At 32.5% G+C, this 24,751-nt stretch overlaps 5 protein-coding genes across 5 annotated transcripts; 3 read left to right on the top strand and 2 right to left on the bottom strand.

The window, feature by feature from the left end:
* Nucleotides 1–1,066: 1,066 nt before the first annotated feature.
* On the bottom strand, nucleotides 1,067–4,927 carry LOC107414986 (uncharacterized). The gene is made up of 8 exons (XM_016023221.4): nucleotides 4,653–4,927; nucleotides 4,400–4,493; nucleotides 3,721–3,840; nucleotides 3,584–3,632; nucleotides 3,093–3,192; nucleotides 2,908–2,969; nucleotides 2,702–2,760; nucleotides 1,067–1,414 (listed from the first exon to the last, which is right to left on the bottom strand). Exons 1-8 carry the CDS (start codon nucleotides 4,802–4,804, stop codon nucleotides 1,310–1,312), a joined length of 741 nt encoding a protein of 246 aa, XP_015878707.2. The 5' UTR covers nucleotides 4,805–4,927; the 3' UTR covers nucleotides 1,067–1,309.
* On the top strand, nucleotides 4,847–7,727 carry LOC107415028 (uncharacterized). Its single transcript, XM_016023286.4, has 6 exons — nucleotides 4,847–4,983; nucleotides 5,545–6,130; nucleotides 6,233–6,344; nucleotides 6,447–6,528; nucleotides 6,669–6,720; nucleotides 6,812–7,727. Exons 2-6 carry the CDS (start codon nucleotides 5,711–5,713, stop codon nucleotides 6,962–6,964), a joined length of 819 nt encoding a protein of 272 aa, XP_015878772.3. The 5' UTR covers nucleotides 4,847–4,983; nucleotides 5,545–5,710; the 3' UTR covers nucleotides 6,965–7,727.
* Nucleotides 7,542–11,156, bottom strand: LOC107415020 (uncharacterized). The gene is made up of 6 exons (XM_016023274.4): nucleotides 10,560–11,156; nucleotides 9,367–9,478; nucleotides 9,061–9,232; nucleotides 8,787–8,977; nucleotides 8,335–8,479; nucleotides 7,542–7,977 (listed from the first exon to the last, which is right to left on the bottom strand). The coding sequence occupies exons 1-5, from the start codon at nucleotides 11,009–11,011 to the stop codon at nucleotides 8,354–8,356; spliced, it is 1,053 nt and encodes a 350-aa protein (XP_015878760.2). The 5' UTR covers nucleotides 11,012–11,156; the 3' UTR covers nucleotides 7,542–7,977; nucleotides 8,335–8,353.
* Nucleotides 11,157–14,679: 3,523 nt separating this feature from the next.
* Nucleotides 14,680–17,161, top strand: LOC107414920 (uncharacterized). Its single transcript, XM_016023132.4, has 3 exons — nucleotides 14,680–14,947; nucleotides 16,305–16,526; nucleotides 16,656–17,161. The coding sequence occupies exons 1-3, from the start codon at nucleotides 14,753–14,755 to the stop codon at nucleotides 16,866–16,868; spliced, it is 630 nt and encodes a 209-aa protein (XP_015878618.3). The 5' UTR covers nucleotides 14,680–14,752; the 3' UTR covers nucleotides 16,869–17,161.
* Nucleotides 17,162–18,591: 1,430 nt separating this feature from the next.
* Nucleotides 18,592–21,770, top strand: LOC107414930 (rho GDP-dissociation inhibitor 1). Its single transcript, XM_016023152.4, has 5 exons — nucleotides 18,592–19,867; nucleotides 19,971–20,037; nucleotides 20,616–20,834; nucleotides 20,954–21,078; nucleotides 21,428–21,770. The coding sequence occupies exons 1-5, from the start codon at nucleotides 19,601–19,603 to the stop codon at nucleotides 21,503–21,505; spliced, it is 756 nt and encodes a 251-aa protein (XP_015878638.1). The 5' UTR covers nucleotides 18,592–19,600; the 3' UTR covers nucleotides 21,506–21,770.
* The last annotated feature ends 2,981 nt before the right edge of the window (nucleotides 21,771–24,751 follow it).

Here is a 24,751-nt window from a genome sequence, read left to right as displayed (position 1 = left end):
TAGTTTTTTGCATGCAAAATTAAATCCAACATGAAACTTTCCCACCACTACTTGCAAAATGGTGGCAATTAATCAATGGAATAGCAGCTGGGGCTTTAAATATATATCAGAATACAGAAACGTTCATCTACTTCTTTTTTATGTTGGCTTTGAATTTGATACCTCAACTGTAAAGTTTTTTGGCAAGTTTCCACTTCTTTTTTGTTATAGACGCAGGAATTGAAAATTTTTTCCTCAAGAGACTAGAAAGTAAGTTCAGTCGCAATCAAATAAATGCAATTATACAAGTAAACTTCAACATCAAAGACGACATAATTTTACCACCATAAAAGAACCTAATGATGTAATCCAAGCATATATAGGTTGGAAGAAATTATATTTCTTTTTATTTTTTATTTTTTTGGGGTTTAATTTTGAATTTTATGGGGGACCAAGGGCCAAAACAACTTTTTCTCTTTTGCCGTGGTTAGAGTGGGCAATACTTTTTCCCTTTCATATTCAAAGTTGGCAAACTTACTAATCACCTGGTCCATTGTAAAAGAGGCTGCTGTTCATGAGGTGGGTCTTCGACAGACAAGAATGATTTTTTTTTTTTTTTTTGAGATTCAAAAATATCTGAAGTTTCGGTTCAGCCACGAGGGAAGTCCGGTTGAATCTTTTATTTTAAGTGTGCTGAATCCTTAAAAAGAGCCAACAATTTATATTCCATTTCTAATCATTTCCTGGTTTTCCTTCTTTGCTCTCTAAAAAGAATTTTCTTTTAATTATTTTATAATCACATTTGAACTTGAAACACAATCATCCGCCTGCTTTTTTTTCTCAGTATTGAATTGTCCATTCCAGAAACCCACCGATGGGAAGTTTCTGAATGAAATAACCTTTTTTTTTTTTTTTTTCTTTTGTTTGTTTTTTTTTGGTGATTGATGAATTGTATACAATTTCAAGCTCTGAGTAGATCTCTTATTTTTAAGATTGGATTTGATGGTTTTGGCTTTTCAACCGAAACATTAAAAAAGAGAGCTTCTTTTTATCTGATTAGAAAAGTCTTTGCCATAGTGCCGGAAAATATAGAAACTGAAGTAATTTAAAATTTCGTGAAGTTAAAATCAAACATGAAAGATTCTTTTTAATTGTCAACATCTACAATAACTCAATAATTGATAGTTCCACACACACAAAAAAAAAAAAAAGGGGTTCTTCCTATAATAGTCTTTAGTGCAGCTGAAAATAGAGATACAAAGGATTTCTGCATGGGAGCAGAAACCAATGCACTGATATTAGCCTGTCAACTGGCTGATTAAACTACAATTCAGTGAACGAGTTTTCTCAAAACTGCTTCAGCACGGTGCTCAAATTTAGGTAAGGCCCATTCATGCTGGACTATGTCGAGGCTGTCCTTCTCAGCACTCAAACCCTGATAGGAAAGATGCAAAACTGATTAAGAGTGTGATGCAAACTTATGGCACTTCCAAATTATCATATTTCATAATAACAAACATCAGAGTTAAATACAAATTCTGCCACAACTATGTTTATCCACATACTAGCGAGATAATAAGCAAAAAAACAAAGCAATGCTCGGTCTCTTAAGGGAAGCCAAGGTGACAAACATCATTCTCTTTCTAAAATGCTTACCAAGCGAAAAAGCTAGCAAACCAGGGGGAATAGTAGCACACCAGTATGTGTCAACCCAGGATGCACCAAAGAAAATGCTTACCATGCAACATACTAGCACACCATTCAATCATAAATTACACCACAAACAAGGAGGCCACTCAAGTGACCTTGATCTATGGATCTAGAGAGCCATTTAGTAAAATGATTAGGAGGTCATTGCTCAATGGATTTAGTAAAAGCATGTTAAGAGAGACAAAATTGCAGCTAATTCCAGAATCACTATCCATGCCCCTAAGTGCAGCTATTGGAAGGTATGTGAACTACAATAAAATCTCACATGCATATATGATGAGGATGCGAAGTTTATCAGCAAATTTAGAAACCAGCGTGAACAATGTTTTACATAAGAAACGGCATATGCTGTAAAACCTCAATAACAACCAACAGTCTTTACCCCAGCAAATGCTAATACATGTGTTTTAGTGTCTATACTATTTGCTCCTCTCAAAGTGCCTATGCCTATCTTTTTTGAAAAAAGAAGTACGCCTTTATATGAGGAAACCAGAGATGGAAATTAAGAAGTTTTTCTAAAAACTTAAATATTGCTATGCCCAAAGAATCTTCAAAGAAAAGCAACCATCTTTTTTTCCCCTAAATATATCCAACGACGCCAGCAGAATCACAATAGAGATGCACGCTTTATGTGTTAAATGTTTTGTAGCAGAATAAATAAATAGATAAATAATGATTAAAAAAAAAAAAAAAAGGAGAGAGAGGAAGAAACATCACAAGAAAATCTACAAAGAGAAAATGAAACACCAAATAACCTAATAAAAAGTAGAAAAAGATCTCATGATGTCCTTATGGCATGCAAACATAATCACACATAAAGTCAGAATCCATGAAGAACATAATACTTTCTTGAAAGTTAGATGCATATCAATATGTCTTTTGTCCACAAAAATTGTCTGACCCTCTAGCAAATCAAATGGAGCAAAAAAAGGAAAAAGATGGCATTTGAATTCTGAAAGAGAAAAAATTCTCAAAACTGGAAAAGACAATGGAAAACTACATATATTTTTACCTTTGTTGGATCAAAGCCAAATCCACCCATCTGCATCATACGCTGTGTATCATCCACAGCTGCATGATAAATGTCTCAGTTTACCATATCAAGTTTACAAAAATCCCAGATATAATTGTTGCTTCAGAATTGTGGAAAGCAACTCAGCATGCTGATATAAGTTGCAGAAAATATTACAATCAATAAGTTTATAGATGAATACAAACCATTTTCTTCTCCCAGGATGAGACTAAATAAACCTCTCAATCCAAACAGATTCAGAAAGTACCTGAAAAAAGTGGCTTTGAATAATTAGTGAGAAACAACAAAGGAAGAAGTCAAGAGGTAGAAGTTAAATATTGAGGAGAGAGTATATAAATAAATTTGATGTTTGAAAAACAATAATAAGTACCATGAACGACTACTGACATAGCTAACATCAACAGTGCTCAGATCAATCCCATTTTGTAACATTGACCTGAACCTTTGTGTCAAAGGGAATGGAATTTTGGCTGAGGAAAGAACAAGAAAAATTCAAATCAGCATAACAGGATAACATAAGTAGACGAACATTTAACAAAGAGATGAAGAAGAACAAATTGGAGCAAATTTGTGATAAGATATTTGAAATGCTAGTTGCTAAATGACTATTGAAATCCAGGATAGCCAGTAAGCGAAGGGTAAAGAAAGATACAAACATAAGAGAAAAGAGCTTTGCTAATTACAGCAATTGCTCACATTATCAGACGGTGTTACAATATCCGTGTAAATGAAGGGGGGAAAAAACAGAAAGACAAACAGCATAAAAAGCATAAATATATAAGTCCAAATATTAAGTCACATCACAAATGTAAATATTTACTTGGGAAAACAGAAATCTAACAAGATGTATGGTTTTCAAACCTGCTACGAATCCAGAGAAGAAAAAGTTGACCCAAGCAAAAGTAAGTGTCTGCTCAACAGGAAAATTACAAGTTATATTATAATTTTATTATTCGAGCAAAAAATCCAATGAAGAGAACTAAGTCATGAAGCGATACCTGGGGTATAATCATTGAAAGGTTTTTCTTCATCATGTCCATAGCCATGTTAGGATCAGAAAACATTTGCGCTTGTGGATTCGGCGTCTGACCTTTAGGAACATGTAATAACCCATTTTCCTGACATGGTGAAAAACATTTTTACTTTAATATTTTCCATATTAGCATTAAGATATTTCATATAAAAAAGCTATTTTATTAGCATTTTCAAATTCTTAATGGCACTGATGCAAGCACAAAACAACTTAAAACCCATCTGAATACAATGGAAACATTGTAATCCTCTCTTACCAATCTTCTCATGATAATAATAAGGTTGCTATAAGTAGGTCTCAAATTTACTAAACTGCGACTAAAAAAGGCTTTAACACACATCTTTTTATATTCCAATGTCAATAATTTCAACCAGTCACCAAACAACAAAATACCAACTTATAATTGTTACAAATGAGCTCTACCTAAGTCTAAAGCTCAAGCTATTCCCAATTCAAAACGAAAGTACAGAGGAAATATTTTTTTCTAAATCTATCCCCTAGATAAATATAGTAAGCGGAGAGAGAGTTTACTAGAATTTCATGCTTAATTAGCAATTACAGTGAGAGAAAAAACCACTAATTCACGAGCACAAGAATGAGAAACCAAATCGATGATATCAAGAAATAAGAGAAATCAATCAAACCTCGTTAGTGAAGTAAATTTTACGAGCACGATATGATCTGGGAGGTATGAAATTGGCACCGGCACGAAAATTTCGAGCCCTAACAATGACTTGCCTGAAAATATTTACCCCAAAAAGAAAGAAAAATTACTTTGCACAGAATCGAAGGGCAAAAGAAAAATTACTTTCCACAGAATCGAAGGGCAATTATTTATTCAAATATATATATATATATATATATATATGTAAAATAAAGCTTTTAGTTAGGACGGACCCTTCTTTGACGATTTTGAGATCGGGAACTTGGGTTGAACGCATGAGTTTGGAGACAAAGTAGCGAAGGACACCGATGAGGACCATAACCACTGATAGAGGGATTAGAACCCAGTCTCTGATCGCTGTGTCAAGAACCAGATCTTCCGCCATTGGTACAACCCCAAAGCTTTCGAGCTTAAACGACGGGGCTCACTGGATATTCCTATGGATCTCTTTCCGCTTCCCCCCACTTGTTTTTCAACGTCTGCTATTTCATTCGGCCAACAAAGAAGACTCACCCAAGGAGAGCCGGAGCAGGGACACTTTTGTCTTTCAACCAAAGCATGAGGGTTTTATTGTCTTTTCATTTTTTTATTTTTTATTTTTAAACTTTATCATTTTGTAGACTATTAATTATTTGGAAAAAAAATCAAAATTCAGGAGAAACATACATGCATTGAAGAAAACCCTAATGCTAGGAAAGATGTTAGAAACTTATGAATTAATTAATACTTCCTTTGTATAGCCAATGTAAAAAAATGTTAGACCATCAAGCTTATTCCAATAGAATTTATGTAAAAACAGTTTTTATTAAAAAAGAGCTCAAAAAATGCTTATTACAATTCCTTACAACGTTTTTTTAAGCTTTTTGGGAGAGGTTTAAAATTTTGGTTTGTTCCATTTTTTTTTTTCAAAACGTCTTTTTCAAACATTTATTTACATGTAACCGAACATCCATTTTAAAAAAATAAAGAAAAGCAAAGAAAAAAAAAAAAAAAAAAGCTGATGAGAGGCTAAATGGCATATAGATGACAATAAGTATAAGAAAGGCTAATTTAAAAATTAATTAACAAGAAATCCCATTCATTGCTAATCACATGTTTTTCATCTGTCTTTCTGACTCTCTCCAGGCTTTTGATGAGGAAGATCCTTAGCTTGCTTGTGATGCAAACAAAAAACCTGGCATAGTCACACAGTTGCTTCCTTCTTTTGTTCTCCATCCCTACTTTCTCTTCTTTTCAAGTTTTTTTTATTCTAAAACCAAAACTCACTTGTTTTTAATACCCCCTACTAAAAATGATTGATATTTGTTTTTTTTTTTTTTTTTTTGCATTTTTACAACTTCGAGAGATGGCTTTGGTTTCTTTCCCCACCATCCCAATTCTTTCATCCACATCTCAGCAATTACCAACCATTTCAAACAATCTTTACATCCACAGAAGTTCACAAATTCTTTCGGGGTTTCCATATCAATCTTCAATCCGTTCAAACTTTTTCTATTCTTCAAGGCGCACAGCCTTATTATCAGTGCCATTATTCAATGCTAAAAACTCAGAAGCAAATGGAGCTGAAGATTCTAGAGCTCTAGAAACAGTCCTCAAACTCTATACCGCCATCAAGAACAAAGATATCAGCGAATTGTCTGACATAATAGGGGAAGAATGTCGATGTGTATGCAATTTTTTTTCAATTTTTCAACCCCTACAAGGGAAGAAGGTATGGTTTAAATTTCAACTAATAAGGCTCAGTTAATTTCCTTTTTGTCTTTTTTCTATTTTATGTATGATCCAAATGAGGGTGTTAATTTGTTTCCTGAAGCAAGTGCTGGATTTTTTCTCACATCTGATAAGAAGCTTGGGGAACAATATTCAATTTGTTGTGCGCCCAACATTGCATGATGGGATGAATGTCGGTATCTCGTGGAGATTAGGTAAAGACCATGAACACAAAGAATGGAATACAATATGGATACGGAGTTTTAAGTTCAATTTGTTACTATCATTTTTTTTTTCTTGTTTGGACTGAATTGCAGAATGCAACAAAACACATGTGCCTTTTGGAAAGGGCTTCAGTTTCCATATATGCCAAGTCTATCATGGGAAAGTAACTATAAGGTGCTCAACTTTTATTGATATCTAACTTAATCAATTAACTAATCAACTTCAATAGAGCTTAGGTAAATTTGCGGCGCTAAATTATAGTTTATCAAGCATCTTAAGATTTTCATCTTCATATTCTTCCTCTTTTTCTTCAGAAATGTGGAGATGTTCATAGAACCACTTCTTCATATTGAACCCTTGAGACTGGTATGCGGAGCTTTCTGTATGGTTTTGAACAAAAGCATATAGAATCAATTGTTAAGGTTCTTTTTGTGTTTATGTGCTCCTGGTTTTCCAGAAAATGATGGGATACGTGACCACAGTAATTGCGAAGATTGGTACTTTCAACCCAATATTGAGGGATAAGCTGGCCAGAAGAGTTGGAAGCATTTTGCTTACACTGTTAATCATAGTTGCCTCTTTCTTCTTATGCAAGCTTAATCTGCATTAAGCCTTGAAGGTGCCAGATTATTCATGGCATAACATGTATACATGTCTTTTAAAGGGTGTCCGGAAAATGGTTAATTTTCTTTCTTGTTTCCGGTCATAGGAAAATGATTAGTTTGATATGAGCAGTATGGTTACTGAGTTAAAACCTTACTCTAGATTAATCAAAAGCAGGCGACTACAATCTTGTCGAAAGTAAGGCAGAGCATGTTGGCCCTGTCGGGACAAAACATTTATTTTTTTTTTGCAGTCAATCTCTGGATTTTAAAAGCCCCCAAACAAAAAAAGAAAAAAAGGAGCTCAAGCAACTGGATTATAAAGTCGGAGTCTCAAACAAAAATTGCCTTCGACGCTGCCTTGGCATAACCCCATTATTGAATGGGTACTATTTGCATAACTCGTAGTTGGTTTACATTCTAAGATTTTTTTTTTTTTTTTTTGGCAGTTGGAATGTTTCACAATCTTTTATACCACGTCGTAGATAATATCCAAAGAGAAACAAAGTGAAGCTGCATCTAAAAGCAGCAGTTTCTACCATTTAACAAGATAGACAAGTTATTTCTAAAAGAAAAACAAGAAGATACACAAATTATTTCTGAAAGAAAAACAAGTTACACAAGTTATAGTTAAAAACCAATAGATCTGCCTTCTAACAAGAAGCATACATTGTCCTCTCAGACTGTACAGAACATTAAACCAGTTTTGAGATTAGGCATCACTTAATCAGAAGGCGAGAACGATAACAAAGTGAACAGGAAACCTACGTACAGGACAATGACATAATTCCAAGAAACTACAAGCCAGTAAACTACAGCACGACGGTCACTCTAATGATTAAATAGCCAAGTAATCTACACCAACTTATCATCTTTCTAATGATTAAATAGCCAAGTAATCTAAACCAACTTATCATCTAACCATGTCAATACAACCCAAAACAAGTTTTAAAAAAGAAAAACAGTTCTTCCCTATCTTCTCTACAGTCAGAAGAGACCAGGTGACAAAGGTCCCTTGCACCTGCAAAAAAACAAAACAGAGTTGTTCCAACATGTGGTCTTACAGAAACTACCCATAAAAGCACATATCTGGCAGGTAACAAGTTGTTAAATTGAGACAAAAATTTAGTGTTGTTACTATTAAGAAAAATAACTACATAAAAAAAGGCAAGTGGAAACAGATACCACATCACAAGCACACAATATGGGTAGTTGGAATTGTTAGGTGCGTGTTTACAAGAATTAAATTGGCCTAGACGATTTTTTCTTCTTTCAATTAAAACATCCAAACAATTAACAGATAAAATTAAATTTTTCACATATTTAGTGAAACTCTACAAAAGGGAAAAATGAAACAATGACAGAGTTTCATACTGACCAGTCAGTGCTACCAGGTATCATGACTGTTTGAATAAATGATGGCGTGTTAACATCTCTTGGATCCCCAGTGCAGAAATACTTTTACATCCAAGAAGGTCCTGAAGCTTGGCATCACATAATATCACCATGGTATTTATAGGATCCTAAAAATAGAAGCAGCAACAACACATTTTCTTATTTACAAATACATTATGTATGCTTGATAATAAGCAAACTTTCTCATACCAAGCCCAATGAAGGTGAATGGAATGAGAGAGAAAATGAAAACCTCATTAGAAGGGAACATACGAAATCATAAAAGGTAAAAGAAAATGAAGAGAGACATAAGCACTGAATGATCATCTCATACCTAATCAAACATGTGCTAGTGTGAGTAAGACTAAATAAGGCTGTAAATGTAGAAAAGGGCAAAAGGGAACTGCCACAGAATTTGGGCAGCTGGCTACCTACCTCCAAACGGTTAACCTTTATGTATTCCCAAACACGTCTTAATGCTTCAGACGGGAGCATTTCCCTTCCTCCGGTGCCCAAAAACTTAGCAAGTGCTTCGGATATTATAACAGGAGACGATGAACCAATTTCTGCGCTTTCAGTACTAGGCTCGACATCTACCTTCACTCTTTTAGCTTGACTTGACTTATCTGAGGACAATTAGATTAAATAAATCCTTAATAATTAAGTCCCAAAATGAAAAATATATTGCAAATTACACAACATTACATACTGATGGGATCAAGGGCGATGATATGTTTAGACAGCAGCTTATTCATCTTGAACATGTCGGTGCAGTCTGTCTCAAATACCAAACGCAATGCATCATCACAAATTATCTTTCTCTTGTTACTTGGATCTTGAAGGTTGTTTTTCCTTATGTATGCCCAAAGCTGTTTCACAATCTGGAAAAAAAATAAAAAATAAAAAATAAAAAAAAAAAAATTGTTAATAAATATAAGGAAAAAATTTTTGGAAGCATTAAAATGGTTTTGATAGACCAAATCATCTAGCAAAGATGAGAATCTGGGAAACTAACCTCAGTCCTCGGCAATGCTGGTTCACCGACAATGGCCTGAAGTTCAGGTGAGACACCACATACTTTGTTTAGGCCTCCTGGCCCACCTCTTCTTTTGGCTCCAACTGTAGGACTGATAAAAAATATTTATGCACCAAAACATCAACATCCAAAGTTGCAACGCGAAATGAAATAGTTACAGAGTGTGGCAGATATAATATCACAATCTAAAAGAAGCAACAAACTGACTTTTATTTTGCAAGGCAATTAATTGCATTTTGTCACAATAATCTAAATAAGATCCATCTCTTCACAAGTAACAAAGATTTCATACTAATATTTAGTTAAAACCAAACAAAAGACACCAACTTGAATCCCCACAGATCACTAATAGTTAATGGCCCCACTGCATAATGACAAAAAAAACTTGTGAGACTTCAGAGTTTTAGTGCATTCCAACTGGTTGATACCCAAAACAAGGAAAACTTATTATATCAAGATTTTAATAACACTCTAGCAGACCCCCATTTTCAAGTAATACAATTTAAGTCTAGAGCAACAGAAAAACAAGAATCAAAAGCAAAGAAATCTGAAACTTGACAATTTAAAACAAGAATTGTATGGCCTCAAAACGCAGGAAAGACACTTGATTAAGATCAAAATAGAAGAACACACTTTGATTTAGCTGAAATCATAGCTTTCAATCACTGAAACACTGAGAAAAGCAATCACAAATGCCTTTCAATAAGGAAGAGGATGCAAAGGGAAAGTAAATCCCACTGTCCGCGATAAAATATCTCTCTAGCTTTATTTTATGAGTTTTGCGTCAGAAAATGACAGTTTTGACTGTCTACCACACTTATAACATGAGAGAACAGAAAAGGGTAAAAAATTTAAACTTTTTCAAGTCCATAACTTAAAGAGGGAAAAAAATAAAATAAAATGCTTTCATTCATCCCAGAAAAATAAAATATCCTGGAAAAAAAAAAGTTATTTTTTTCTCTCAAGGAAAGACAAAACCCTAGTGTCATTATCCGTATTTGAATCTTACTTAAGTAATAATTAAAAAATAAATAGCAGTACGAAAAATAAGAAAACCTCATAGAAAAAAAAAAAAAAAACCCCAAAATTCCACTAAAACTAATACCTAAAAGAAAAATAAAATATAAAAACAGCAAAATGACCCAAAGGAAAAATGGAAACAAAAGCCAAACCTTTCTTTGGGAGCTTCGGAGGCGACCGTGACGGCATTGTGAGGGAAGACATTGGGCTTAGCCGGAGGCTGCAGCTGGGGTTGCACCGGCGCCGAAAGAAGCTGAGGCTGAGGTGGAGGCTGCTGTTGGAAGGTCTGGGCGTCGACAGGGCGGTGGTGGGGGTGGAGGGCAAAATGGGCAGGGAATTGTTGGGAGTGGGAGGCGGTGGGAAATTGTGGGTGAGAGTGGAGGGCAAAATGGTCTTTTGGAGGAGGGAGTTGGGTCTGTGTCTGTGGGTGGGAACGTAGGAGGAGGTTGATCTGGTCGCGAATGAAGACGGCCTTGTGCGAGAGGTCTAACCCTAGCTTAGCCTCCAGCTGCTGAACGACGCCGTTTAAAGTGGTGACGGAGTTAGGGTCCGACTGACGGAGCAACGACTCCACCCCTTTCGCTATTTCTTGGTCGGACACCATGGTTTCTCCTTCATATATTAACAGAAAAAACGGACTCAAACGGTTCTCTCTTCTCTCTCTCTCTCACCCTCACTGCTCTCTCTCTTTCTCTCTCTCTCTCTCTCTCCTCTCTATCTCTTTCTCTCTCTTTGTATCTCTCTGTCTCTCTCTACCTCAGTCTTTATAATTCTGAAATGACGAGAATATCCCTCTGTATTTTATTCATAATACAAAGTCAATACTGCCCCTAGTTCTGTACACTCTGTCTGGAAGAAGTCCAGGTCGAAATGTAATTGGGTAAAAAGGCTCCATCTTTCTTCGTCTCTGTCCCTCTCCAGATGGCCTCTGTGTGTCATACCAAATGACGAAATTACCCTTCGGTTTTCTCCATACTACCCTAGAAATCTATTGTAAAGCGGGGGGTAAATATGTAACTATGAAAAGTTGCAGGTGGTTTTCTCTTTTTTCAAAAATAAAATAAAATAAAATAAAAAATAAAGATAAAGATCACCGATGAGAGATAAAGATAAAGGAGCTGAATAGAAAAATTCAAACTGTCTTGTCCTTACCTACAGAATAATAATGAAGCCCGAGAAACGAAAGTTTGTTTTCCTTAAATGCCCCTGAGATTTGATACCACTCCAGTTCGAGAGGTGTAGAATGGGTTAAAATGGGAGGGTAGTTTAGTCAAAATGGTAGTGTTTCTTGTTTTGACTTAGAACCGTTGGATAAGAATTGGCTGAGGTTGGTCAACCACTATGTTGAATGTCTGCAAAGTATGAGGTCATTGGATCGAACGGCTGATAGAGTAGTGCGATTTTATCCGAAGAGAAACATCATGTTTCTTCACCCACCGCATTTGTCTCTTGCTATGGTTACCGTGTGACTATCAACTTTTAGTGTACAATCTTACAATGCATCATACAAACTAGACTAGATGATCGTATGATGTTGTACCTTTTTCTATGTATGTTGCATCCATGGATACATGATGAACCATGTTGGGATAGCATCTAAGCCAAAAAAAATAAAAATAAAAATAAAATAAAAATCTGGATATATTTTCTCTTCCTGCTTAAGTAAGTAGATTAGTTTGATAAAAGTAGTTTAGGCAAATAGAAGTTTGCTTGTAGTGTACTTCCATTAAGAATCTTTACGATATTTTTAATGTGAATTCTTGACGTTGAAGACGACTTTTAAGAACCCTCGATCATTGATTAATTGGTTGTAATTATACTAAGAATGACTCAAATAATCAATAGAATATTATAAAACTTAGTTTAGAAGTTTTCTAGACATGTTAATTTGCTTTTTACTATATAATCCATTATGCTGCTTAAGATTTTTGATGATATTGTTCTTGTTATTTTATCATGATATAGAAGTAGAACTTCAAAATTTAAACTGTGTAGTCAGTGAATACTGAATATATCTAATTGGAGCCTTTAATCTTCATCACACTCTAAAAATGTGTAATTTTAAAATGATATTCTTCCTTATCCAATCCTTAACACTTTTTTCTATTTCTGCAAAGATCTGCATGTCCAATTATGAGCATTTCTTCTGTGTTAGTTGTTCTGCAGAAGAGTGAACGGGCAAGAGAGGCTAGATACCAATGAGGTATCTGATGCCTTGTTTAGGTTTGATGGTGCCCAATATCCTGCTAGCAAATTCTCATTTATATATTTTCAGTTTTGCTTTCATTTAAATTCTATATTTTTTAAAAATCATCATTTATTCTTTTAACTTTTTAAAATTATCAAAAGACATTAATGTTAATTTTTACCGATTAAATATCAAAATTATATTTATACAATATTATTCAATCATAAAGTATAAATTTTATTTTATTTTATTTTTTACTTTTAACCATTAAAATTAAATGGTTAAGTTAATAAGTACCATGAGTCTCTTTTAATATAAATATATATATATATATATATATATATATAATTAAAAATAGTTTAATGATGATTTTTTTTAAAATTAATGCTCAAATAGAATAATGACAAAATTGAAAGAATGTAAATGAAATTTATCCTATATCCTATTGAATAATATTAGTACTCTAAAGAATTAATGTTAATATTAGATTCATTGCTATATTACAAAATTTTAGAATTCAAAACAAAATACTTGAATATGATAGTAAAATATCAAATAAAATTGATTTAGTAGATAAATTATTAATATCTAAGAGGTCATGGTTTGACGTGTGAACTAAAGGGAAAATTTGTAAATGAATAAAAAGAAAATTAAAAATTCAACCGGATAAAAACCTTGAAAGATTTTGTTCAAACTTGCGCTTTATACAGGACTGGAAGGCTTTATTCAAGGGGATGAAATCCTCTCATACATTCCCAAATAGACTTCAAATTTATTCACCAAGAAAAAAGTAAAAAATAAACTTCAAACTTATATGGCATCCTAAGAATTTGGGGTTTCTTTGTAGCATGGAGGAAAATAAAAAAAAAAATAAAAAATAAAAAATAAATGTAATTGCGTGCTTCTATCGCATTTGGGCTAACATTTCTACTCTATATCTTCTTATTTTCGAAGGTTGTTATGGATAAGCCTAACAAACAGGTGGCATCTAAAGAATTTGGGTGTTCTTGTCCCACCTCTGCTTTAGGTTCGCCGGTCTTGGTCTTGGTCTTGGTCTTGGTACATGAATTTAATAATTGAGTCATTCTTTTAACATCAACATAATTATTTGGCACAAAGTTGGTCCACATCGGTTCAAGAAATTCAAATTGTTGTGGATTCACGAAAACATTTCAAATTGTTTGGAATTAAGTGACCAAAACATCTGAAGAGTGCGACATCAATATTCTATATGTGGTAAACGGTATATCCTTAAAAAATTCGAACAGTACATGAAATAAAAAGATTACTTATGGAGTATTATGCATCTAATACGACCATAAACAGGAGCAAGAGGTTATTCGTTCGATTAATGAAAAGAATAAAGAATGGTAAAAAAAATTATTATTTTCGTTCGTTGCTTCTTCATTCTGCTCTCAATGCTTGGATATGTAATACTGAAGTGGCCATGTAACCGAACACGTATAAAATTGTCCTGTTAAAAATACCAAACAAAATTTTAAAAATTATTATCTATAAGTAAAAACCCTTTTTGCTCTAATAATATATCACTTTGTCACAAGATTAGAAATCCAACAGGTATTTGATAAAATAAAAAAAATATTTATTCACATGTTAATTAAATATTTATATATCTTCTAGTGTCACAATACAGAGGAAGAGTTTTATTTATACCTTTTTTAATTTTGTTATTATTTTAGTTAGATCACACATTTTTAAAAGTTTATCATTTATTTTTTTAATTTTTTAATTTTATAAAAAAATATTTATAGGTCAATTTTTATCGATTATTCAATTATAAATATTAACTTTTTTAACTTCTTATTAATTTTTGAACATTAAAATTAATCCGTAAAATTTATTAAAATGATAAATGTGATATTTTTTTTTTAAAATATGGATCCAAATGAAATAATAACAAATTTGAATATATATAAATAAACAAAAAAATAGAATTTGTATAAAATACAATAAAAGTAAAAATTAAAAATAAACCAAGTTTAATATTTAAATAAAAATTATATAATACAAAAAACAAAAAATAAATAAATTAAAAAGTACAATTAGGCATTTAAAAAAAAAACAAATTTGGTTAATTGTGTATCCAAACGAACGGAGCGTGTTCCAATTCCAAGGGAGGGAGATGCGAAGAAGACAATGGCGCCTGTGCTGAACCTAAGCCCACCACCCCTTACCTTCTCTCACTTTCCCAGAACTCGCCCCGAGTTATCCCGTTCCTCGCTCTGCGCGACCACTCGCCGTCAAAATGTATCCCAGGACTGGAATTCTCTCCTGCTAAAGCTCAAGTGCCGTGGCAGGTTTTCTTGCCTCTTCTCAGACAATCGCCGGCAGGTATTTTTCAGCTACCTGTTTATGAAAAATTTTCTCCTTTGAGGTTTTCTTAAATTTCGCATCTTTTTCCGCCTGATTGCTGATGCTGCAATTTATTGGTTTGCTTAGAAAGATAAGATGCTAAAAGAACCCAAGTTGGAAATATTGTAGATAAGGAAAAAGAAAGCCCCAAGTTTCGTTCTTGGTAGCAAAAAAACTATGGTTTTGAACAGCTTGAGATGTATTGGCAATTGGGTCTAATCCAGAATAATCGAATTTAGGCATTTAGTGATAGGGAAAACGGATTTTGCATTCCAGGTAGAGAAAAATGAACTACGATTTGAGGAGTCCAGTGTCTCTAGAAGGGGCTTTTTCTGTAAAGCAACTCAACTTTTCATCTCAATTAGCGCAAGTTGACCTGATGGTTAGATATTAAACCGAACTTTTGAGTTGAATTTTTGAATTTGAATGGCTTAGAAATTAGTGAGTTATGAGCATCTGATGATTACTAGTTATGTAATTAGGTTCAAAAGCAATATTGAAAGAGTTGTAGACAATCAATTATTGATAGGCTGCTATGTTGAAGGTTTAGATGGAATTAGGCACCTGCTCCTTCTAAATGGATATTTAAGCACTTTTAACAGTTTTCTTGTGGGTTCTTAATTCCTCTCCTTGACATCTATTTCATCTCTATAATGATTTGTCTTTTCATTTTATCCTTGTCCTATTGAAGGTACACAAGAATGTAAAGTTTGATAAGCTTGCAAGCCCTTGTCATAGGAGGCTAAGACTAGAGTTTGGCTAAAGCAATTATACTTTTTCCATTTAGGTTATAAAGGTTTCATCAGAATATTGGACTAATATGATTGTCATCTAAAAAACCTATCTTTTTTGGGTACAGTACCATAAGTGAGGTCCTGAATAAAGTACACAAGTGTTGGCATTAAGATATACACATGTTTAAAGGGGAAGATTTTGGTTTCTAAGTCTATCCTTCCCTTTCATTTAGCATTTCAACTGAATATAGGAACCATGATTAGAATATTTAAAAACCATCAATCATTTTATGAGCCTCAATCATCTTGCAACTCCTACAGCTTTTGATAGTTACTTGTCCAGTTATTGACAAAAAAAAAAAAAAAAAAAAATAGTTACTTGTCCAGCCATATATCTGCCTCCTAAATAACATATTTTCCATTGCATAGGCTTCCTAATACCATCAGCCTATTTTACTCCTTCTTAGTGTTGACCTAATAAATGAGCTTGAAATTCTGAATTACAGGGTGATATGTCTTGACCAAAAAGAAAGGTCTATTGTCAATATTCCATGGTACAAAAATTCCCTTAAATCTGATGCCAGTTTTATTTATGATTGCAGGAAGAAGCTAAGAAAGCATTAGAAAGTGCACTCGGTGGAAAGAAAAATGAATTTGAGAAATGGAACAAAGAAATTAAAAGAAGAGAGGAGGTGGGTGGAGGTGGTGATGCTGGTGGAGGGGGTTGGTTCGGATGGGGTCGACGATTTGGGTGGTCCAATGGTGATCATTTCTGGCAAGAAGCACAACAAACAAGCCTTGCTGTTCTAGGCATCGTTATCATGGTAAGCGGTTCTGTTCAATTTTTAAATTTGATCATATACCATTAATTTGTATATATTATTTATTATTTTTCTTTCTCTCATATTACTTCCAAAGAAACTCTCTTACATAATTGTATTATACAATTTTAGTATCTCATAGTTGCGAAAGGAGAAGTGATGCTTGCTGTTATATTGAATCCTCTGCTGTATGCTCTGCGAGGGACAAGAAATGGGTTAACTTTCATAACATCTAAAATCTTGAGGAAGACATCTCCTGATAGTTTTAATGATTTTGATATTACGTCAAACAAGGAAGGTGTTTCTGCTAAAGACAGAGTAACGAGGAAATGGAGAAGCGTGTGATAGTTTTCACTTGGTTTTTTGATGTATTGCAAAGGCATAAATATTTATTGTATCTCATGCTTTTTGCATCAATTTTCCAGAGTTTGTTGTTAAATTACTAGTGAAGGCCAACTGAAAGATGGTGTCGTTTGAATTTTTCTACAATAGCAGATAGCTATCAGTCTAGCATTTGTGTAACTCGGAACAGGAAACTAAGATGTTTTTGCATTTGATTTATCTCCCCATGGGATAAAAACTTATGGTAATTCAACTGTGAAAATTAAATGTAAACCTATTATCCGAATATTTCATGACATTTTGGTGCCAAAGTTGTTTTTGGCTGGGAAGTCCTACCTTGGGAAAATACCTAGATTATATAATTCTAGAGAAGTGTTACTTTTAAACCAGGATGGGCAAGTTTTTTTGAATTTTAAAATCCTCCCATCTGAAATGGTGAAATATTGTGCTACTTATTTCATTGAAAGATTAGCCAAACCAACACAAGTTATTTCCCAGTAAAAAATTTCAGCCTACTGTCATATTGAGGTGCTTTAATTCCCTGTTCCAAACCAACATAAGTTATTTCCCAGTAAAAATTTTCAGGCTAGTGTCATTTTGAGCTGTTTTAATTCCCTCTTCTCTTGTTTTTTGGTGCTTTTGTGAATTGTAATAGCTTGCATTCTGCATTCAAATGTCTGAATAACATAAAAAAAGGTAAAACATTTAAAAACATTACATGTGGTCGTCTCCAAACGACCCCATAAATGTTGCTGGATATGAAGCTGCAATGAAAGTTTTCCAGAGCCCATTGTAAGTCAGATTCACGGGCTCGGCTTCTATAGTATTGATTTTAGAAATAAATTTGAAAATTGAAATCTAGGGGAAACAGAAACTACACTTAAAATGGGGTGGCGTGCTATTTCAGTTTCGCTTTATTTCAAAATCAACTGAGTTTGATTCTTTGCTATGAATAGTAAACTAACGGGAAAAAAAAAAAAAAAAAGAGACCGTGGACAGCCATCACTTTATACCATTTAAGACCATCTCTATTTTTCAGTTAATTACCGAGGAGACTGAAAACAAAAAGAGGGAAAGATTTCCCTAAAGATTGAGGGCATTAAGCTGAAGGAGATATATGGGGTTTTCGAAGCATGTGCTAAACGATGGAATCCATATGAAAGTTTACAAAGTTTTATTGCTTAAAAAAAGGAAAAAATGCTTCCATGTCACAGCTCAGTGAGAGTATTCATGAATAATCTGGCAAAATATGATTGGTCAGTATTAAAAGCCTTACCAGCCGTATCTTACCATTGTCACTTATGAATACCTCATGAGTTGTATCGGATAGCATGATTCATTATTTGAAAAATTCCACTTAATGCATAATTAAATGCTTTTTTAATGCATAATTGAATGCTTTCCAGTTAATTTTAAAACATGTCAGTATGTCAGGATATATGTAAGATATAGAAATCACTACTCTCAAAACATTCATGTCCACTAAAATGACAGAACATGTCATGCCAAGATGTTCTGGCAATGAAAATCTGTTTGCATAATCGGGTTCTTGAACCAATACTTATCTGCTTAATCTCTTTTATTTTATTATTATTATTTTTTTTTTGAAACATTTATTTGCTTAATCATTCCATGAGATTCCTCTAACTACATAATTATATGTCATAATGAATGAAACCCAACAATTTAAAGATGAAAGATGAATTGAACCAATGTTCAAAATATTAGCGGGTAATTAAATGGATTAGAATGATTATCCTTGACAGGTGTTTTCATCTGATACATGGGTTTTTATCAATTTCGCACCCCACAAAGAAAATGAGAATTCCATATCCAGAATTGATGTTGCTTGGTATAAAATTATAAATAAGTCACAACCTTCTCTCTATGTGATTATAAGAGGAAGTTGAGGCTTATTTGGAGAAGATTTGCATTCTGGAAGGGGAATTGAGAGCACATGGAAACTATCTAAATTCCAAGGAGGACGAGAACTCACCAGCACACTCTTTTTTTTCTTTTTCTTTTTTTTTGGTTCAAATATTAGTCATAGCAACAAATATATCATCGATTTGAAAGGGTCAAAGGGCGTGTTTGGTTCACTCGATCCTAGGCTAGGCTGTCTCATCTGATTGGTTTGTTCATGTGTGTAGAATTGGAAAGCTCTCCTTGAATCTTGGTCTTCGTGGAGGCTAGTGCAGCAAGAGTGACCCTCACGATCTCTCTCTCTCTCTCTCTCTCTCTCTCCTCTTATTTTACAATGGGTGACTCAAAATTTCGGATCACCACATGACCATTTCTTGATCTGTTTTCGGCTTTCCTGAAGGACCTAAACAACCCCTCTCTCTCAATCTCTCTCACTTCTTTTTTGTTTTTCTTTTCCTTGGTGTCTTTTCTTGCAACAGGGGTTATTCTTCTTGGGTTTATCGATTTCTGTTTTTTCTATTTACCTTTCTTTGACCCAAGTCTCTCTTTTCTTTCTACCTTTTGTTAGCAAACTAATTCTTTCTATTACTTTATTGGGTTTTTCTATTTCGTTTTTTTCTTTTTTCTTTTTGTTTTTAATCAGAGAGATTCTTCCAAGTGGAATTTTTTTTTTTGGCTTCTCTTTGTGTTCTTTTTTCTTTTTTGCAGCGTTTTTTTCTTTTTTTCCAATTGTTTTAGCTCTACTTCCTTTTATACCTTGTGGGGTGGGTCTAAATTCTGTAGTTTGTTTTGGCACTATTAATGGGCTGTTGATGTCTTTGGCCGTTGGAGCGGTTTCAAGTTCCACAAGCATGGGTTTTGACGAGAAAGGCGATGGAGCTGAAAACGCTGAGGTTTCAGAGAAAAAGACAGTTGCAGAAACCGGTTTAGCTGAAGAAAATGTGGATGGAACAGAAGGGATGATTAGGACAATGAGTGAGACTTCCATCTATGCAACTGAAGATGAAGAAGATGATGAGGGAAAGAAGATTGAGTTGGGTCCTCAGTATACGCTCAAAGAACATATCGAGAAGGACAAGGTTTGTGTCTTTCTTCTTCATTGTTTCAATGATTTGAATAAAGAGTTTTCTTCTGACTTTGTGTCATATTTCGTTTGTTTCTGGTGATGATTTGAGGTTTCAGGATGATGAGAGTCTAAGGAGGTGGAAGGAACAGCTCCTTGGGAGTGTCGATATTAATTCTGTTGGAGGTGAATAATTTTATTTTGCCAAATTGTTCTATCTTTTTAACTTAGATTGGTTTTAAAGAGATGCCTATGAGACAAGCATGACACTTAGTTTCTTTTAGAATAGCTTGGTGGTAGATCCTCATCATTGTGATATGATTTCTTTAAATTTAAATCACATTCACTTTGAACTCAAATTCACATTTTTCCTCTTAAAAAGTTGGAAAAGATACACAAAATTAGTTTCTATGAGGCCCTATTATGGCCATAAACTTAAAAACTTTAAGAAGTTTCTTGAATTTCAATTCATTTAATAAATACGTTTTCAAACTTCTTATGAAACTTGTTCGATTTCTAGTCGGCATTATAAAAACTTATCTGGATTTGGCTAAAAGTCTGCTATAGTCTTATATCCATGGTTAAGTGATGTATTATTCATCAACTTAATGCAAATACATACTGTTTCCTCCATTTTTCCTGCATGTCATTTCGATAATTAGATGAGCAAATATAGATACTTGCGAGGGTTTTTGCACAAATATCCCTTTTATTTGTTCTTTCAACAATGGTGGTATGCAGATTACCTGTTTTCTTGTGTGTAGAGAGCCTAGAACCAGATGTCAAGATCCTGAGCCTAGCAATTAAATCTGCTGGCAGACCTGACATGCTTCTTCCAATTCCTGAAAACGGAAATCCCAAGGGAACCTGGTTTACTTTGAAGGAAGGTAGCCGGTATAGTTTGGTGTTCTCATTCCAAGTTAGCAACAACATTGTTTCAGGTCTAAAATACACCAACACAGTCTGGAAAACCGGTGTCAAGGGTAACCTCTCTCTCTTTCTCGCTCTCTCTCTCTCTCTCCCCCCAACATGTTATGTGGTAGAATAGGCCTTACATTGCTTTGGCTAAGAACATTGCATTTCTTATGAATCCTTGTTACAGTTGATAGCACAAAGGAAATGTTTGGCACATTTAGTCCTCAGCCGGAGCCTTATACTCATCAGGTGCCTGAGGAAACAACCCCATCTGGCCTATTTGCTAGAGGATCATATTCAGCTAGAACCAAGGCAAGTTACAACCAAATTGGCACTGCCAACTTCCGTGATTTGCCCGAATTAACTTTTCTGTCATCGTTGACGCTGTTGGTTTTCTTTCTTCTAAATATATTGCCAGGCAGAGTTAATGCCTCCCTTGCTTTCACTTAGTTTGTATACAGTTTATGCTTGATCCAATCAAAATTTGTTGCCAGACCCATGTTTGCTTTAATAAAACATGCATTTTGAATTTGAAATTCTGTGGCCACTCCTATGCATGGAAACACACCTTTTTAGGTCTTTTCCTTGTCTGAACCTTTTTCAAAGTTTTTGAAAAAAACATTAGCCTTACTCGTTAACTCTGTTCTCCTTGTGTTTCCAGTTCGCTGATGATGACAACAAATGCTACTTGGAGTTTAGTTACACCTTTGATATTCGGAAAGACTGGCTTTCAACTTAAATACCTGCTTGGTGATATTGGTTTTTCAGTCCATTTGTCTTTAGAAGCTGAAAATTTTACTGAGTGTGTATCATGTCTCATTTTTCCTTTTCTTTTTTTTTTTTTTTACTGTCTTCTTTATTTTGACATATATTTTGTCAATCCGAGACTGGTCACCGAACAATCATGATGATGAGAGGACAAGAAAAGTAGGAAGGAAAAAGATAATTCATTTGGTAGTCATTTGTTAATAAAGAAAGATGAATGAACTTTGCTTTTCTGAGCACTCTCTTTTCTTCTTTTGCCCTGAGATTATTTTGACTGTAAGGAATTATTAAGTAAAATTGGTCAAGCTTCAATAAGGATGGAATTTGAAATCAGTCAGATAAAGGGTCATATTCTACTGTCTTTTTTCCCTTTTTTGAACCATGTATTATATACTTCCTCAGCTTTTATTTATTTATTTATTTTTGGCCAATTTCAATTCTTATTCTGAGGCTTTTGCAAAATGGTGTTGGTTCTAAAAAAAAAGTTCATTTAAATTTTAAACCAAAAAGAGAGGGAGAGAGCGGGCGGGTAGAAAAAACTTTCAGTATTGTCGAAGTCTATGGTCATTTTCTGTATTAAACTTGACCATTTCATTAAGAAACTGCTCCGGAAAGTGCCTAAAGGAAAAACAAACGGATATTCAATAAAGCAATACAAATCACCAAAATCAAAATAAAAGAAAAGATCAAACAAATCATGATAATCATCAAGAACTCTTTTGTGGAAGCGTATAATACTACTTGAATCTTGATCAATTTACTCTCTGATCAATTTGCTTTCTTATTACTAAAATTTGCCGTCAAGTTAAGAAATCATCAAAGATCTTTCTACAGAATGATGTGTGTTTTATTTTTTGGCCCTTTGAGAAACTAAAAAACTTTGCATTCAATATTTTACATAAATCACTAAAAGTAACTGTAGGGTAAATTAAACCATTCCTCTAGTTTCTTTATTTAACCATATGGTCCAATATGTTAAGGTTGTGGGTCAGTCAAGAAACTCTATGTTTAAATTATAAATACATTATAATCCATCTCAACTATGGCATACAGCATCAAAATAATTTGGGTGTATTCAATTTGAATTTTAAAAAAATTTTACTGATTTTTTTAAGTGATTGATTTTTTTTTTTAACCGAATGTATTAGATTTCTAATGACATTTATAGAATTTATAAAATTTTGAAAAACTCTCATAAATTTTGATAAACTTTCATTGTAAATGATTTTAATTAACATTATTAGACTTTCATATACATTGATAGATTTTTATTGACATTTAATAGACTTTGTAAAAATAAAATTATATTTCTAATGTCAAGTAAAAAAACAATCAAATAAATAAAATAAATAATTTTGTATACCGGTAACTTTCATGTTTTGCAATTTTTTTTTTTTATTCTTTGTGTATAGATTTTGAGTATATGATCTAGAAATATTTTAATTCTACATATATTTTTTTTCATAAGAATCTCTGTTCTATTCAATTTAAAAACTAGTCATAAATTGATTAATGAATTTTTATGAACCTAAATTTTTTTTCCTCTCATTTTTTTATATATATTTGTCTCATCACAAATATAATCTTTTAATCTGGTTTTCTAACATCGATGCTAAAAAACTTATTAGAAATTGGATTTTATATACTTATATTCATCTTAATCATTTTTCAAATAAAAAATTATACATTATTAAAAGCAAAATTAAACATGTGAAGAATTACATATTGGATAAATGTGAAAATTTTCATTTTTCCAATTGGATTTTATATCATCAAGATTATATATTATTATATCAAAAGTGAAATACAAAGAAAAAATTAGTAAAAGAATAGTTATTGGGTAGAATATAAATCAATTATTACTTTTTCATAAAATTTTACTTTATATATACAATCGTTACAATTTTATTTTATTTTTCCCAATAAGGAGAAGGATCTACAGTAATGACTGGTAAGATTAATTCAATTGGAATTATTTTAAAAATCCTCAAAAATTTTGAATTGAATAAGTGAATAATTTTTTAGAGAATTGTTTCCATTTTCACTTTAAAGTAAAGTTCAAAATTTTAACTTAGTAAAAATTATTGACATTTTGAATACCACATAATTTGTATAAATTTTTTTAAAAAAATTTAATTCAATATCTTATAATTTTTATAAACTTTTAAAATATATTTTAAAATTCATATTGAAAGCTTTGAAACTTTAATGAAATCTTTAAAAATATGCATTAATATATTTTTAACTTTTAAATTTCAAAAAAATCTATAATTTTTTTTTAAAAAAATTCTAATTGAATATAAAATTTTAAATTCTCTTTCCGAATTTAATCAACAATTATTTAATAACGGAGGATATAATTTATGATTTGTTAATTTTTTACATCAACAGTGATTTATCAATATGTGGCCAAGAAATTATCAGGGTAACATGAGAAAATAATTGCATTCAATATATATATATATATATATATATATATATATATATATATTCTTTTGCATAAATTCTTAAATATTCTGAGAAAAAAGTGAATTGGATATAATTTTCCATTAATTGTCATAAAAATCATAAGTTTAGATTCCATCAGGAAAACACGCAAACAGGACCACCCAAACGCCACTACCAACCATTATTTCATTATTTATTACAATACTTCTTAAATTTCACGTCACACAATAAAAAAGGTTGGAAAAAAAACATTATTTTAGAATAGTGGTGTAGTCCTGAGGTTATATTTCAATTTATTTTATTATATTTTTGTGAATGAACTTGCTGAAATAAACAATGTAATTACTGACTATTCAGTATTCACCCCAAAAAAAAAAAAAAAATGTGAATACTGACTTACCTTAAAAAAAAAAAAAAAAAACACTTGTATACTGTACAACATAATTCTCATTAAAAAATACTGTATAATATGAAAATTAATTAAATAAACAATTTTTTTTTATTATGAAGCGTATAAACTTGTTTACTGTACCACATAATTTTCATTAAAAAATACTGTATAATATGAAAATTAATTAAATAAACAAATTATTTTTTTATTATGAAGCGTATAATTACATTCATTTTATTTTTTAATAAAACTAAATAAGTACAATATATTAATAAAATTAAATTTTGTTAATAAACAATATGAAATTTTTTTAAATTTAGATGATAAAAAAGAAGTTTGAAATAATATATAATTTCTAAAAAAATTTATACTTTTTTATCA

Source organism: Ziziphus jujuba, chromosome 1, assembly GCF_031755915.1.
Source record: "Ziziphus jujuba cultivar Dongzao chromosome 1, ASM3175591v1".
Lineage (NCBI taxonomy): Eukaryota > Viridiplantae > Streptophyta > Magnoliopsida > Rosales > Rhamnaceae > Ziziphus > Ziziphus jujuba.
Note: the sequence above shows the minus strand (reverse complement) of the source record. Positions and strands in the feature narration are given on the sequence as shown.

Excerpts from the sequence above, each read along its gene's own strand:
- LOC107414986 (XM_016023221.4), bottom strand. The coding sequence starts at position 4,804 with ATGGCGGAAGATCTGGTTCTTGACACAGCGATCAGAGACTGGGTTCTA. Across the intron at positions 3,841-4,399 it reads AAATTTACTTCACTAACGAG|GAAAATGGGTTATTACATGT; the intron begins GTTTGATTGATT and ends TCACCATGTCAG. Across the intron at positions 3,193-3,583 it reads CTTCTCTGGATTCGTAGCAG|CCAAAATTCCATTCCCTTTG; the intron begins GTTTGAAAACCA and ends TTCTTTCCTCAG.
- LOC107415028 (XM_016023286.4), top strand. The coding sequence starts at position 5,711 with ATGATTGATATTTGTTTTTTTTTTTTTTTTTTTGCATTTTTACAACTT. Across the intron at positions 6,345-6,446 it reads CGGTATCTCGTGGAGATTAG|AATGCAACAAAACACATGTG; the intron begins GTAAAGACCATG and ends ACTGAATTGCAG. Across the intron at positions 6,529-6,668 it reads CATGGGAAAGTAACTATAAG|AAATGTGGAGATGTTCATAG; the intron begins GTGCTCAACTTT and ends CTTTTTCTTCAG.
- LOC107415020 (XM_016023274.4), bottom strand. The coding sequence starts at position 11,011 with ATGGTGTCCGACCAAGAAATAGCGAAAGGGGTGGAGTCGTTGCTCCGT. Across the intron at positions 9,479-10,559 it reads TCCGAAGCTCCCAAAGAAAG|TCCTACAGTTGGAGCCAAAA; the intron begins GTTTGGCTTTTG and ends ATTTTTTATCAG. Across the intron at positions 8,978-9,060 it reads CATCGCCCTTGATCCCATCA|ATAAGTCAAGTCAAGCTAAA; the intron begins GTATGTAATGTT and ends AATTGTCCTCAG.
- LOC107414920 (XM_016023132.4), top strand. The coding sequence starts at position 14,753 with ATGGCGCCTGTGCTGAACCTAAGCCCACCACCCCTTACCTTCTCTCAC. Across the intron at positions 14,948-16,304 it reads TCTCAGACAATCGCCGGCAG|GAAGAAGCTAAGAAAGCATT; the intron begins GTATTTTTCAGC and ends TTATGATTGCAG. Across the intron at positions 16,527-16,655 it reads TTCTAGGCATCGTTATCATG|TATCTCATAGTTGCGAAAGG; the intron begins GTAAGCGGTTCT and ends ATACAATTTTAG.
- LOC107414930 (XM_016023152.4), top strand. The coding sequence starts at position 19,601 with ATGTCTTTGGCCGTTGGAGCGGTTTCAAGTTCCACAAGCATGGGTTTT. Across the intron at positions 20,038-20,615 it reads CGATATTAATTCTGTTGGAG|AGAGCCTAGAACCAGATGTC; the intron begins GTGAATAATTTT and ends TCTTGTGTGTAG. Across the intron at positions 21,079-21,427 it reads CATATTCAGCTAGAACCAAG|TTCGCTGATGATGACAACAA; the intron begins GCAAGTTACAAC and ends TTGTGTTTCCAG.